At 34.8% G+C, this 16,051-nt stretch overlaps 1 protein-coding gene across 1 annotated transcript; it reads left to right on the top strand.

The window, feature by feature from the left end:
* The first annotated feature begins 8,167 nt into the window (after positions 1-8,167).
* Positions 8,168-8,769, top strand: LOC102663446 (uncharacterized). The gene is made up of 2 exons (XM_006595231.1): positions 8,168-8,381; positions 8,471-8,769. Exons 1-2 carry the CDS (start codon positions 8,168-8,170, stop codon positions 8,767-8,769), a joined length of 513 nt encoding a protein of 170 aa, XP_006595294.1.
* Positions 8,770-16,051: the final 7,282 nt, after the last annotated feature.

Raw genomic sequence — 16,051 nt, 5'->3', positions numbered from 1 at the left:
TACTGGTACATGGGGGCATTTTACTCGAGTTGGAACTTCCTTGAGACTCAAGCTAATCACCCTAGTGGGGAAGTTGCCTGTGCACGACAGGGTGACATCGACACTTGATGCCTAGTTTTCCTAAGTAAGAGTGTCATGTGGACATGCTTAGGCTATTTCTTGATGAATGGTACCACATTACATTTTAGAGTTGAGTCAAGTGCATGCATCATTCTGAGTATAATTGATTTGAATTATCAAAAGGTTTATGACTAGTTTGTTAAATGTATGTTGAACTGATGGATTATTGAGAATGATCGTGGTTATTGTTATTATTTTCTTGCCAATCATTGTCATCTAGTGTTTGTTGATCTTTTATAATAAACTCACCCTTGTAATTTTTGTACCATGTGGTTGGTGTCTGTGATGATCTTGAACTTCTATTCATGGGAGCAGATGAGTAGTAGTAGGTATCTTGGAGGGAAGTCTTCTGTTGGAGCTGCCAAGTAGACATGATAACGTTGGAATTTATTTTGGGAGAGAGTTGTGTTTTGTTATCAACACTTCCTTAGTTTGTTCCTTGACTTTTTTTTATTAGGCATGTAAATCCCAGGTTTAGATACACGTAAAAACTTAATTATGTGAATGACGTATAGTGGTTTAATATGTGTGTGTGTGTGTGTGTGTGTGTGTATTTATTCATGTATTTGCGCATGGTTTAGTGAAAGAATATCGCAAAAAAAAATTACCCTTGTTTTGATAATCAAACTAATGGAGCTTTCATGTAAAATTGAAATATTGCATTTTAGAGTTAGTGATATCGCAGAGAGGTGGGTCGTTACAGAATTAGCAAGGCTTAACCAAGATTATTCTATCCCTAGAGATAATCCCAATTAAGTACTTGATTCATCTTGTTCGGGTTTAACAAGGCTTGCCAAAGCGCAAACCAATTCTTGAATTCATCTATAAGATGACCAATCAAATAAAAGTAGTAAGTACGGAAACAAATAAAGAACTTAATATGAAATATTGAATTGATAGAATTAAAGTAAAACAAGGTTCATCTTTTCTTCTCCTAGGTGGAAGGAATTGCACTCATAAAAATAATACAATGAAACCTAAAGTGTCTAATGGAATAATAGAGGTGTCTAGTAAGTGAAAGTCTAAAATATAATTCTAAGAACTGCTCGGGACTTCTACCCGTTACAATGAATGCCTAGCCTTTTATTTATAGAATTGTAGTTAGGTTTAGTTAAGGAGATAATCACAAGAAATTACAAACAAATAATGTCTCTAATTAATTCAAGTAATTATTGTCTTTTTCAGCTGATTTATCCTTGAAATATATCTTGCACTTAATTTTCTTAGCTTCTATTTTCAATTTTCGCAAGTTCTCCTTCTAGAACTTTATGCTGATTTTGGACATCTAGAACTTTGGCCAAAATGACTTGTTTTTGCTAAAAAACTATAAAAAAATTCATTAAGAAAACTAAAACATAAAATTCTACCTAAGACAAAGTAAAAACTGAATTTAAAGCTATTTTGATTCAAAACAGGGCCCAAAGTTAACTAAAATGTCAAAATAAACATCACAAAATGCATATGAAAATCCGGTAAATTTGATGTTTATTAGTTTTCCATTCCAAGAAGCAGTAGGGAAAAAACCTCAAATATCCATATTTATTAGTTCTAAGACGTCATAAGCTCTTTCGGCACCTAATTTCCTTATGTTTGTTTGTTTTCCCTTTATGCATTCAACACACACTTCAAAGTCCGATAAATCTAAGGGATAAAGAATCTCATCCAACACAAGTCTATGAATTCTCTATTTAGAGATATGGCCTAAATGCTTGTGCCATAAGGTGGTTGAATTCTCATTTAATTTTCATTTTGTACCACGTGTGCTTGTTTGCAGTATTTCATTATAGGAAATAACAACATCAATCATGTAAAGATTATCTAAACAACTAGAACCAAAAATAGTTGAATTTGGGTTGAGAATAACTTTATTATTTCCAAATGAACAAGAAAATCCAAATTTGTCCAAACTAGAAATAGAAATCAAGTTCCATCTAAAAGAAGGTACAACAAAAGTCTCAAATAAATCCAAATAAAATCAAGTTTTCAACTTCAATTTGAAAGTTCTAATAGCTTCTATCGCAACCTTTTTTCATCTCACACAAAGATGAATCTTTTATCATCACTTGGCGGTCAGCTCCATAGGCAACCCTGCAAAGACTCACTTATGCTAGTAGTGCACCAAAATCCACCCGCCAAGTATCTTTAGGTACAAAAGTCAAATTAACTTAAGAACAAACTAAAGTAAGAAATTTACCTTTCTTTACATGCCGAGTGACATACATGGGACACTCTTTCTTCATGTGTCCCGAATTCTTGCAGAAGTAGCAAATAAATTCTTTAACCCTCTTTTGTTTCTTATGCTAAGAATACCCTTTTCTCAACATCCTTAGTCTTCTTCCTTTTCTTATTTTGAGATGTCAAAGTTGATGTGTAAAAAATAATGCTCGCACAAGGGCAAGTATACCCTATGCAGTTGTAATAGTGAACTAAAAGTCCAATTATTGAACTCTACAGACCAATTGTATTCTCAAATAGTCAAAATTACTAAACTAAATAGTTGGGATAATTCAAAAGAAGATTTAGGTATTTTTTGTGGTTTTTGGTTTTTAAAAGAAAACAAATAAACTATTGCAGGAGAGAGATTTAAGTGATGGTAAAAGCGACTAGGGATTATGATTCATTATTACCAATTTTCCCCCCAATCCCAGTTCTAATGAAGTTCCTTCCACAATTAATTACCAATTTCCAAATTCAACCAAAGCCTATGATCAAGGTCAAAGGATGATCTTTGCCTTAAATTAATACTCCAATGATCATGGATATATCAATTTAAGTCAAAGGATATAATCAACTAAGGATTAACTATTCTATAAGAGATTACCTAAATAGTTTGATCATGTAATTTGTTGTAAAACATTCTCTACCTAGGTCTACCCAACATACAAAATCATCACCACAATACATTCAATTAAGCTTAGGATTGACTAATTCCCAATTAAACAATAAGAATAAAGAAGAGAATTAGTTAACATAAAAGATTGAGGAATTTCATTAAGAACAGAGAAAGGGATACCATTGGATAGTTACATCATAACCCTTGGACTATGGTGACTGGTCGCTCATGATCAAAGCACAACTCAAAAACATATATGAAATTAGCATAGACATACCGGCAAGGTAGGAATGATGACCATAATTCATCCTCATGGTGGTATCCACGCTTCAAAACTCTTAAATTCGTAATTAGGTAAAAGATTTCAAAGATACAGAAAACAACCCCTATTTATAGCTTCCTAAAGATATCAGCCAGAAAACACACTACAATTGTGTTGAACTCCACCATGGTCGTGGTCGGAAACTTGTGACACTGAAGCTTTGGGGCATTGTGGAATGACTACGATCGTCATGGTGTGGACTATGGTCATGATGAGTTTACCATAGTTGTCGTCGAAAGCTGACATTGTTCAAAAGGGATGTCATCATTTTGCCATGGCCGTGCTACTTACCACGATAGTGGTCAAGTGACAAAGTTGTTCAAATCTTCATAAAGCATGCACTTTCCAACTCTTTCACTCCATTGAGCGGCTATACTTTTCCAAGACAAAATGAGTGTCTAAGCATGAGTTTTGCCAAGAAAATGCATGAAAATGACACAAAACTCACACAAAATGTCACCCAAAAAGTGGTTTATCAACCTCCCCACACTTGAGCATTGCTTGTCCTCAAGCAATTTTTCTAGTTATCTTAATCAAAATAAATTCTCCCAAGCCAGAACTCAAGTATCAAAACCCCCAATTTATTCAAAAGTAAAAACTCACACGTTGGGTGATTAGAAATTTACTCAGGAATCCATTAGGTTTATAATCAACATGCAAACATTCTTAAAGAGCTTCAAGTTCACTCCGCTCACCATCTTAGTGTTATACAAATAGGTAGTGACACTCAAAATTAGAATTCAATGAACAAGTACACAACTTTGTAGATCAATCAACTCAACCCAGATAAATCCCAAAAATTCAAAACAAGTGAGACATATTAGGTTGTAATGGGGCCATGCGTGTAATGTAAGGTAGGTACTGAATGAAAAAATGGCTAATAAAAGGTTCCAGACAAGCATATGAAAACTCTTAGAAAGCAAGGGAACTTTTACCTATTTTTGCACCTTTCTTTTCACTTCAACTTTTGATCCCTTTTCCTTCTCTCTTTTTATTTGCTTCGAGGTAAACTTTATTTATTTCTTTTTTTTTTCATCAACCCCTTTTTGTTTTTGATTTCACTTGAGAGAAGAAGTTATAATTCATTCACTAGCACAACCTCTAATGTACATTAGCTCCCCTTTTTTCCTTACATCAATATTTCACACAATATAGTTCAAGGACAAAAAAAAAATCATTTTGACTCAAAGTGATTGACTAGGGGAAAACTTATCAAAGATTTACAACTCTCAAGAAAACCTATCAATGTCTCATCATTTCTGAAAATTCAGAATTCATTCAAGGATATGCATGTCAAAATAGAGAATAGAATAATTCTATTGAAAGGATCAATTCACACACACCAAGAAAATCAAGACTCAAAACTCACCTATATGAGGATAGCTTTGAGAATAGTTCACAATCATGCATGCTAATGTTCCCTAATGAAGAAAACCCCAACTACCCCAGTATACACACAATTTTTTTTTTTTTTTATCAAGGGAATAACATAAAACACAAATTTCTAAACCCAAGATATTTGCACGTTACTAGAACCAAAACAATGTAAGAGGTCACATATATGTTAGAGAACTCAAAATTGGGGGAGCAATGATACCCATCCCCACACTTAATATATGTAGTGTCCTCAATGCATAAAAAAATAAGAAAAAAAATAAATAAAAGATTTAAATAAAATGGACTAATTTAGTTTACTGAAATAACAACTGAATGAAAATGCCGAAACTAAAAAACTAACCGACTATGATCGTGGTAAAGTCACCACGGCCGTACTCGACACCTACGCTAACTGCCTGGGTTACGGCCAAATGATCACGACCGTTGTACTGATAGACAATTTGTCTTAATAATTTAAAAGAAAACATGCAACAAACAGTAAATAAATGTATGCCAATCATGAGTTGCCTCTCGGATAGCGCATGTTTAATGTCACAAGCTTAATGTGTGAATGTTAAGTCACCTAAAGGTTGGAAAGGTGTACAATGTTTAACACCTGTTGGAATCCCTCATAATACACCTTGAATTTATACGCATTCATCTTGAAAGTGGACTTAGCATTCTCTCCCTTGACAACCTCCATCATATTGGAATTAAGTTTCCTTTGGGATAATTGTTTGGGTGGAAACCCTTTTCAATGTTGATTTTATGGGTGCAAATTGTGGGGTCCAAAACCTTTATGTCATGAATGTTCCACCCAAAGGCTTCCTTGTTGCCCCTGAGAACCCGCAACAGTTTGTCCTCCTCAGTTTCATGTAAACCTGTATAAATCACAACTAGAAGAAAAGATGGGAAGGGGATGGAAAAACATACTTGAGGTTGGAAGGAAGAGGCTTCAACTCCAATTTAAAAGGTTCCTCAACAGAAAAATTTGGCTTTGGGCCATTTCTCCATTTCAACCATTCAAAACTAATTGGTTTAGGACCATGTTGAGAGTGGAGAAACGTCAGCATTTCTTTCATTTTTGGGTTCAACTCCTATTCAAAGTCCTCATCAGTGTGAATTCTCTCTAGAAGGTCAAACATTCCCACACTTGAAAACATACCCTCCATCAATGCATCTGATATATCAACAGACTCAATGTAACTACAAGAAGCAAATGAGGATGGTTGTTTCAAAGTATTAGACAAGTTAAACACTACTCTGTCATCCCTTAATCTAAGGGTGAGTCTACCAAGCCTAACATCAACAAGCAAATCACAAGCACTAAGGAAAGGTCATCCTAATATGACAGGTTCATCCTCATTTGCCTTGTTTAAAATTACAAAATCAACTATAAAAATGAACTTGCCCACCTATTAATCGTGAAAATTGTACTTACTCTTCAAAGGAAACATATTATTATAACAACTGAGTAATTTTCACTAAATCATTCTATTAAAAAATAAATATTTAACGATGAGCCAGAATCCATTTTCAATTGTAAGCTTTTTTTATCAAACAAGCAGATTCATAGTTTTCAACTTATCAAAGAATGATCTAATACTTACTATATATATATATATATATATATATATATATATATATATATATATATATATATATATATAAAATAGTAATTTCAATAAAGATATCCATAGATAATTATAATAATATCGTATAATGCTTTGTAAGATGATTTGTAAGTAAATTTTATAATAGTGTTTTCAATTTAAAGGTTATTTCTATAATCATTTCGATTTTGCTAGTAACTTTATAATTAATCATAAATAGAAATTGAAATAGTAAAGGTTTCAAGAAGAAATGAGATTGGAAAAGTAAAGGATTTGGAAAGATGTAGTAAAGTAAAAAAAATATGAATTCATAAAAGGTGGAAATGAATACATACATGATGAACTTCTGAACCAGCAACCAATTTCAATGTACGACATTGTCGGTGTTTTAGGAGTTAAGTGATAATGATTTAATCCACCTAAAATTAACAGTCAGAGGTCTTATTTATAAATACAACAATACCTCTAAATTCACAGAGCTAATGTTATTTGATGTCTTCGTGTGACTTCTTTTATAACTACTTCAACTGAAATTTCAAAATTTTAAATGGCCTTGCTTCTAAGCACTTTAATAAAGTTGTCGAAAATGTCAATCTCTATCAAAATAAATTCCTTTGATGGGACATTCAACTTCTTGTATAACTACTTCAATTGATATTTTGAATGCACTTTTTTGTTTCTCTCGAGACAAGTTCATTGAAACTATATATAAGTTCCATAACTTAGACAAGTTTTACATAATAAAGGTAACAGATCCCCCCCCCCCAAATGGTGTGTTCGAATATTACTTTTTTTAGAACATAGTATTTTTGTAGCAATTATTTGGATGTTATTGTAATATCTTACCTAATTGAAGCATTGCACATCATTAAATGCCCCGAAGAATATAATCCAATCATGGTTGTTATTTTTTGAACACCTTTTGTTACAATAATAACCCATAGTAAAAATATACTTCAAAACATCCATAAAACAAGAATTTAGAAATTTCAATGGTTCAAAATAATTTAAATATTATAAATAAATGAGTCCTTACATAAATAAACAATTTTATTCTCAAATATAGGCATCTACAAAGTTAAACTTGTTAAAAGGGTAATTCAATACCTCTAGTCTATAACCAAGAGGTTTACTGGTTAACCTTGTAAATAGGCATAGTTACTATTGCCTATAAATAGACTCAATACGTGTTGTAATTGAAATAACTTCTCAATAATGCATTTCATATATTCCTATTTTTTAGCTCTATCTTTCCTCTGGTTCCAACATTTGGTATTCAGAGCAAGGAATCCCAGGGAGACTCTACTGCAATAATGGCTCTTAACACCAGAAGCTTTTCCACCATCCTCCCCATCCCCGATGGCAAGAATTGGGAAAGATGGTGCATCCAGATGAAGGCGATTCTCAACTATCAAGATGTCATGGACATCATGGAAGAAGGCTACCCAAGCCTTCCTGAAGGGGCCACGGAGGCGCAGAAAACTATCCACAAGGAGAACAAGAAGAGAGACTGTAAGGCAATATGTCTTCTTCACTAGTGTGTTGATATTCCCCATTTTGAGAAGATTGCGGGAGCTGCAACTTCCAAAGAAGCATGGGACATTCTGGAAAAGGGAAATTCCGGTGCAAATCAATTGAAGAAAGTAAGGTTGCAAATCATGAGGCATCAGTACGAGCTAATGTGAATGGAGGATACAAAAAAGATTGCAGATTTCTTCAATCGAATTATCAAGCTAACTAATTCGATGAAATCGTGTGGTGAAACAATCACATAATCCACGATTGTTGAAAAAATATCGTGAAATCTAACCCCAAGATTCGATCATATCGTTGTACCGATGGAGGAATCTGGAAAGATAGAGTCTCTGAAGATCGAAGAACTTCAAGGATCCCTTGAAGCCCATGAGCAACGAATCAATGAAAGAACCACTAAGAGGCACACAGATCAGGCGTTGCAAGCATAAACTCACAAAAGAGGAGGAAGCAGTGGTAAAAGCTACAACAAAACACGAGGTAGGGGTAGAGATCCAAGATCAAATGCTGGAAAGGCTCCTCAACAACAAGAACCTGAAAAACATGACTCAGAACAGCCTGAATCGTCCAATGATAAAGGAGGGTATAGGCAGTATAGAGGAGGAAAGAAAAGATTTGATAGAAAAAGGCTTAAATGCTTCAATTGTGGTAAAATTGGGCATTTATATACAGAATGCCAGGCACCAAATCAGAATCAGTCCAAAGGGAGACAAGATCCAGAAGCAAACTTGGCAAAAGGTGAAGATGATGATGTAGAAGATAACACCTTGTTATTGATGATGACAACAAATACAGAGGTTGGAAACGATGATACTTGGTATCTTGACTCAGGATGCTCCAATCATATGACTGGACATAAAGAGTGGCTGGTGAGTTTTGATATGAAGAAGAAAAGCAAGGTCAAATTCGTAGACAATAGAGTCATTGAAGTAGAAGGAACTAGTGATGTGCTTATCCAAAGGAAAGATTGAGGCCATGCCTTGATAACAGAGGTTTTGTATGTTCACACAATGAAGAACAATCTGTTAAGCATTGGTCAGTTACTGTATAAAGGATTCAACATGAAGCTCTATGATGGCATAATGGAGATCTTTGACAGAATGCAGAAGAAAATACTGAAGGCCAAAATCTCAGAGAACAGGACCTTCCAAGTGAAGCTAGGAGCATTTGATTCTCAGTGCCTAAATGCATAAACCAAATATGATGAGTCTTGGCTTTGGCACATGAGGCATGGACATTTCAATTTCAAAGATTTAAACCTTCTAAATGTAAAAGATATGGTGACTGGTTTGCCACAAGTTAGAATCCCCAAATCTATATGTGACCATTGCATGATTAGTAAACAAACAAGAGCATCCTTTAGCAACTACACACCCACTAGAGCCAATGATTTACTACATGTAGTGTACTCTCATGTTTGTGAACCATTTGAGGTTCCCTCTCTAGGTGGGAACAGGTTCTTTGTGTCTTTTGTTGATGAATTTAGCAGGAAAATGTGAACATACTTACTCAAGGTTAAGAGTGAAGTATTTGAGAACCTGAAGAAATTCACAGCCATCACTGAAAAACAATCAGGGAAGAAGTTGAAGATCCTTAGAACAGATGGAAGAGGAGAGTTCAAATCTAGAGAAATTGAAGCCTTTTGCACATACAAAGGCATCTTACATGAAATAACAGCCCCCTACACACCACAACACAATGGTGTGGTTAAGAGAAGAAACGGGACCATCATGAACATGGTGAGGAGCATGTTGAGAGGAAAGAACCTACCTAAAGCCTATGGGGAGAAGCAGTTGTCACAACAACATATGTACTGAATAGGTTCCCCACACAACAACTTAAAAATCAAGTACCAGAAGCTGTATGGTCAGGGAAAACACCATCTGTGAAGCATATGAGAGTTTTTGGTTCAACATGTTACAGACATATTCCTGATCAAACAAGGGCGAAATTGGATGACAAGAGTGAACACATGATCTTTGTTGGCTACAATCCCATAGGGTCATACAAACTCTTAAATCCAAGAACGAATCAAATAGTTTTTAGTAAGGATGTCCAATTTGATAAGCTGAACACATGGATGAAGGACAAGCATGATCCAAGCAAGAAGCCAATGATGCATATCAATGCAGAAATATTAAGTGAACCAGAACCTGATGATGTTACAGGTGAAGTTCAAGCTAAACCTACAAGTGCAGTTCAAGCAGTAGAGGGAAGAAGATCCACAAGGACTAGAAGCTTGCCAATAAGACTAGAAGACTATGAGATGTTTCCTAATAGTGCAATAGATGATGATGGTAAATTGGTTCATCTAGCACTAATGGGAGAAGCAGAACCTGTCACTTTCCCAGAAGCAATTAAAAAGGAAGTATGGTTAGAAGCTATGAGAGAAGAGTTGAAAGCCATAGAGAGGAACAAGACATGGAAGTTGGCTAGTCTACCAAATGGAAAAACAGCTATAAAGGTCAAATGGGTTTTCAAGAACAAGCTCAAACCAGATAGGAGTATTGCTAAACACAAAGCCAGACTAGTGGCAAAGGGCTTTATGCAGAAAGAAAGCTATGATTACAAAGAAGTCTTTGCACTGGTGGCTAGGTTTGAGACTGTGAGGTAGATTGTTGCTTTGGCAAGTTGGAAAGGGTGGAAACTATGGCAAATGGATGTAAAGTATGCCTTCCTAAATGGACCCCTAGAAGAAAAAGTATATGTACAACAACCTCATGGATTTGAGACTACAGGACAAGAAGATAAAGTGTTGAAGTTGAAGAAAGCACTCTATGGGCTCAAACAAGCACCTAGAGCATGGAATAAGAGAATTAACTCATTCCTAACTGACAGTGGATTCAAGAAATGCATTGTAGAGCATGGTGTCTATGTGAAATTTCTCAAGAATGATGAAGCTCTGCTGCTATGCCTTTATGTAGATGACTTGGTAATTACAGGAAGCAACATGGGGGAAATTGAGAACTTGAAGACACAACTAAGGTCAGAATTTGAGATGACTGACCTTGGAGAAATTTCTTACTTCCTGGGCATTGAGTTCATGAAGACTAGCAGAGGCATTATAATGCATAAGAGGAAATACATCACTGAAACTTTGAAGAGGTTTCACATGCAAAACTGCAACTCAGTAGCAGTTCCAGTAGAGGCCAATTTGAAGATTGACAACTCAGAAAGTGAACAAAATGTAGATGCAACTTTGTATAGACAAATTGTTGGGTGTTTGAGGTTCATTTGTCACAGTAGACTAGAGATTTCTTATGGTGTTGGAGTGATTAGCAGATTTATGACTCGTCCAAAGCAATCTCATCTAGCAGCAGCCAAGAGGATCATGAGGTACCTGAAGGGGACAAAAAACTGTGGTATTTTGTTTCCAAGTCAGAAAGAGAAGGGTGATCTACATCTCATGGGTTATACAGACTCACACTGGTGTAGAGATAAAGTAGATAGAAGAAGCACTTCTGGTTTTGTGTTCTTGTTATCAGGTGCTCCAATATCCTAGAGCTCAAGGAAGCAAGATGTTGTTGCTTTGTCAACCTATGAGGCTGAGTGTGTAGCTGCCTACAATGCATCGTGTCAAAGCCTCTGGCTATTATCCTTACTAGCTGAGTTGAAGTGTGGCAGTTTTGAGAAGATTGAGTTGTAAATTGACAATAAATTTGCCATAGATTTGGCCAAGAATCCTGTGAGCCATGGGAGAAGCAAACATATAGAGACTAAGTTTCATTTTCTCAAGGATCAAGTGTGCAGAGGAAGGATAGGTTTGCATCATTGTCCAACAGAAGTTCAAGTGGCTGATATTTTGACCAAAGGATTGAAGACTGAGAGGTTTTTTATGCTAAGAAAGATGTTGAACATTGTGTGTTTCTGATGTTTTTTTAGCAGTGTTCAGTATTGTATAAGTCTAGAGCTTTTGAATTATAGGGGGGTGTTAAAAGGGTAATTCAATACCTCTAGTCTGTAACCAAGAGGTTTACTGGTTAACCTTGTAAATAGGCATAGTTACTGTTGCTTATAAATAGACTCAATACATGTTGTAATTGAAATAACTTCTAAATAATACATTTCATATATTCCTATTTTTTAGCTCTATCTTTTCTCTTGTTCCAATAAAACTAACACTAAACTAAGTCTTTAATTCTCCCCTGTCTCAAAAGCTTCTTTCTCAAACTCTAAAAACAACACTTTTAATGAGATAACAGTCCCAATGAATAAAAACAAGTTTTAAAAGAGTTTGTAAATAGTATTATTCTCAACCAACATAGTAACCGAAAAATCCAGCCATGGTATCTGCAAAATTAAATACACACACACACACACACATACTTATTAAACAACCATAAATTTATTCACACAACAAAAGCACATTCTAGTAAATAAACACCAACACTTCACTGCATTCAATTCTTGAACAAACAATCATCACAAACATAACTTAGTGATTCCCATAATCACTAGACTCAACTCTTTGGTTCCCAAAACTGGTGTGGATCTTAGATTCTTCAAGGTGTTTATGAGCTCATATTCATGCAATGGTGTCCCACTACCTTCCCTATCATATATGGAGCTATCCAGAATCTCTTCCCCATCCCATATATTGAGCTATCTAGAATCTCTTTCCCATCCCAGATGGAGGTATCTCATGCATATTCAATTCTCAAAATAAAATATACAATGTTGCCACTTCTAGAAGATGATGATCAATTTACACATAATTACAAAATATCATTCTTGATAACTACCAAATAGATACTCTAATTTCATACACACTAATAACTCACAAAATCATACCCCAAATTATAGCGTCATATGAGTCAATTAATAATTATCTATGAAATAAAACACACACACTCACACACGTATCATAATATATTTTAGTTGATATATATGATATATATGATAGCCAAATAAATTCCAAGATTTAATATGCAACCAGTGAAGATTCATACATTGCAATACCCCTTTTTGTAAAATTAAATTAAACCCAATGAATAGTAAAACCTACATATTTGTATGACTATATCATACACTTAAATAACTTCACGTAAGAATACTACATAACCTAAATTTTACGATCATCACAGGGATTAATTCACGGAAGGATCAATGTATCAATTTATTGATTTATGACCAGTAAACTCAAGAAGATGTGTTTTAAAAAATCTATACCATGAAAGTTTAGAAAATTTTGTTTTACTCACCTCTTGAAGTACATAGTAATTCACGAGTTCTTCCTTTATTATTCTTCTTCTCCATTTAGTGGGTCTACAAGATTCTTTTTGCTTCTTTTTTTTTTCTCAATCCTATATGATTTACTAATTTTCTATTTTCTGAGAGAGACCGTCTATGATTATTTCCTTAATTAAACCTAACAACAATTCTATAAATAGGAGGCTAGGCATTCGTTGTAACAGTGTAGAAGTCTCGAGCAATCCTTAAAATTATATTTTAGACCTCCACCTACTAGACACTTGCATTATTCCATTAGACACTTTAGGTTTCATTGCATTATTTTTATGAGTGAAATTCCTTCCATGTAGGAGAGGAAAGGATGAAGTTTGTTTCAATTTAATTCTATCAATTCAATACTTCATCTTGAGTTCTTTATTTATTTTTGTACTTAATGTTTTTATTTGATTGGTCATCTTATAAATGAATTTAGGAATTGAATTACGCTTAAGTGAGCCTCTTTGAAACCTAAACATGAATCAAGTACTTAATTGGGATTATCTCTAAGGATAGAATAATCTTGGTTAAGCCTCGCTAATTCCCGATCAATAATGTTGATTGCTTGTGTTGGTATGTTGAAGGGATTAGGTATCGAGAAAGTAGTTTAGAACCTGTAACCATGTAGGAGTTGGGGGTAAAATACATTAGTGAATTGGGGATGAGCAAGAGAGATAAGTAGAGAATTGTGAAGTTACAGTGGATCGAATGAATTCCAAGTCCAAACCCAGACATTCATTCATCAAGATCGACGTCACCATCCAAGTCTAGTATTTCTATCTTTACTTAATTATTTTATTGTCATTTAATTTTTATTGCAATTTATTTTATGTTATTTATTTCATGATAATAAAAAAATACAAAAACTCAGTTCTTAGTTAAATAGTTACATGAAATCCCTACTTTATTCCTTTGAGAGACGACCTGGACGATAGTGTTGTTACTACATCATGATTGGATTACACTTGGCCTATAAGTTGAATTTAACATGAAATAACACCCTAACATTTTCCATCAAGCACAAATTTGCTTGTTCCTCTTCACTAAAGTCATTGGAAGTTGTTGATTCATTGTCATCTCAATCGATGTATGATAACTGCTAAATAAATGTGCTTTTGATAATGAGAAATAAAGTGAAATTGTCTTTAAAAATAATTATATAGCAGTTATTTGTGCTTAATTGTTAAGAATTGATGTTTTTCCAAATTATGACTGCAGATATAAAAACTGAAGGGATTAAAAGCAAAAAGCTATAGAAATTACGAAGAAAAATTGAAGATTTAGCATCAAGCCCAGCTCAAGATGTGCTTAGCGTACTGCCCGTGCTAAGCGCGTAAGCAAGCACTGGCGCTAAGCACACAACACGCGCTAAGCGCGAAAACTTGCATCTGCGTTGAGCGAGCAGAGCGCGCTAAGCGCGAGTACGAAGACCCAAATCCACTTCAGCAACTATAAAAAGAGAGTCAAGCCAATGAGAAAGGACACACCGAGTCTCAGAGCACTCTCACAGATACCCAAAGCCTGAGAACTCTTCCTAAGGGAATTCTCTCCTCTCTTTCATCATTTTCTTATTCCCTTCTTCCATCCCTTCTCCTCCACAAATTCTTAAACCCCCATTTCAGTGTAAGGTCATCATGACCATGAGAGGCCAAACCCCTAGTTAGGGTTTGACAGGCCTAAAAAGCCAAAAAGATGTATGATGTACTCCATATTTATCAATGCAACAGGTGTTTTCTATCCTATTGTCCTTTTTCTATTTATACTTCGTGCATTAATCTTTTTTACATTATGTTAGGGGTTAGATGCTCGATAGAGGGTAACTCTTGATAAAAATATAAAGAAGACATGCATGCATCAGTTTTAGGGGTTAGACACTCGACAGAGGATAACTTCTAATAGAACTAAAAGAAAAAGACATCATAATGAAATCATTGCTAGACATAGGATGATAACATTATGCCCACACATTAAAGCACACATCTAGAATCAAATCTTCATGCATTTTATCTATTGAATCTTTGCAAAGGCATTTGGAAGATAGGTAGGTAAAGTAGGCTTGTCATCGTGAGGCATCAGGGGCAAGTAATTGAATAGATGTGGGTAGGATAAATTCACCTAATTGACAAAGAAAAATCCAAAAATCATACATCCTAGGCAAACAAGGCCTGTTAGGTCCTAACAGTTGCATTCTAGTGAATTCTCTAATTAATTATTTTGCTTTCTATCATTTTCTCTACCATTAGTTGTTATCTATTACTATTATTTTACTTATTTTACACCACTCTTTATTTCTTCCCTTATGAATTGAAAATTATACAATAAAAGTACAAAACAAAATCCCTGTGGAATTCGACACTCGGACTTCCGAGTTTTACTATTTGGACATTTGGTGCACTTGCCAAAACATCAACAATGTATGCCTTCTTTTTTTTTTTTTGTATGAAGCCTTATTCTTCACTCTTGTTGCTCCTTTTGTTAGAGGGGGCAGTCTACCTTAATATGTCTTGCCTTTCCGTGATCAAAGCAAGTGAATCTGTTGAAGGAATATGGTTCACTTTTCTTGAGATTCTTCTTAGGCTAAAAGGTTTTGTTTCCATAGTTATTCTTTTTCTTGAGGAATTTGTTGAACCTTCTCAACAACAAGTTTAGATTTTCAGCATTCGATCCTTCTGCATTACCCTCCTCACTTGCGTCACTTTATGGAATGCTAGTCATCAATGCCAAACCTCTGTTCTTCTTATCTATAGCTTCTTCTTCAACCATTCTTGTCAAGTCCATTTCATATCCCCTCAGCTTCCCAAACAATTCAGCATGTGTCATAGTTGCAAGGTCATTTGATTCAGAAATAGTTGTGACCTTTGGCTGCCATGTTTTGTTGAGGTATTTCAACACCTTGACATTGATGTCTTCTTCTTCAAAAATATTTCCAAGACACTTGAGATAATTTACAATATGTTGTACATCTTTTCTACACATCCCATATAGTTTTCCCTTGCTTCATCCTAAAGGTTTCGTATTCTTGGATAA

The sequence above is a fragment of the Glycine max genome, chromosome 13, assembly GCF_000004515.6.
Source record: "Glycine max cultivar Williams 82 chromosome 13, Glycine_max_v4.0, whole genome shotgun sequence".
NCBI classification, from domain to species: domain Eukaryota; kingdom Viridiplantae; phylum Streptophyta; class Magnoliopsida; order Fabales; family Fabaceae; genus Glycine; species Glycine max.
Note: the sequence above shows the minus strand (reverse complement) of the source record. Positions and strands in the feature narration are given on the sequence as shown.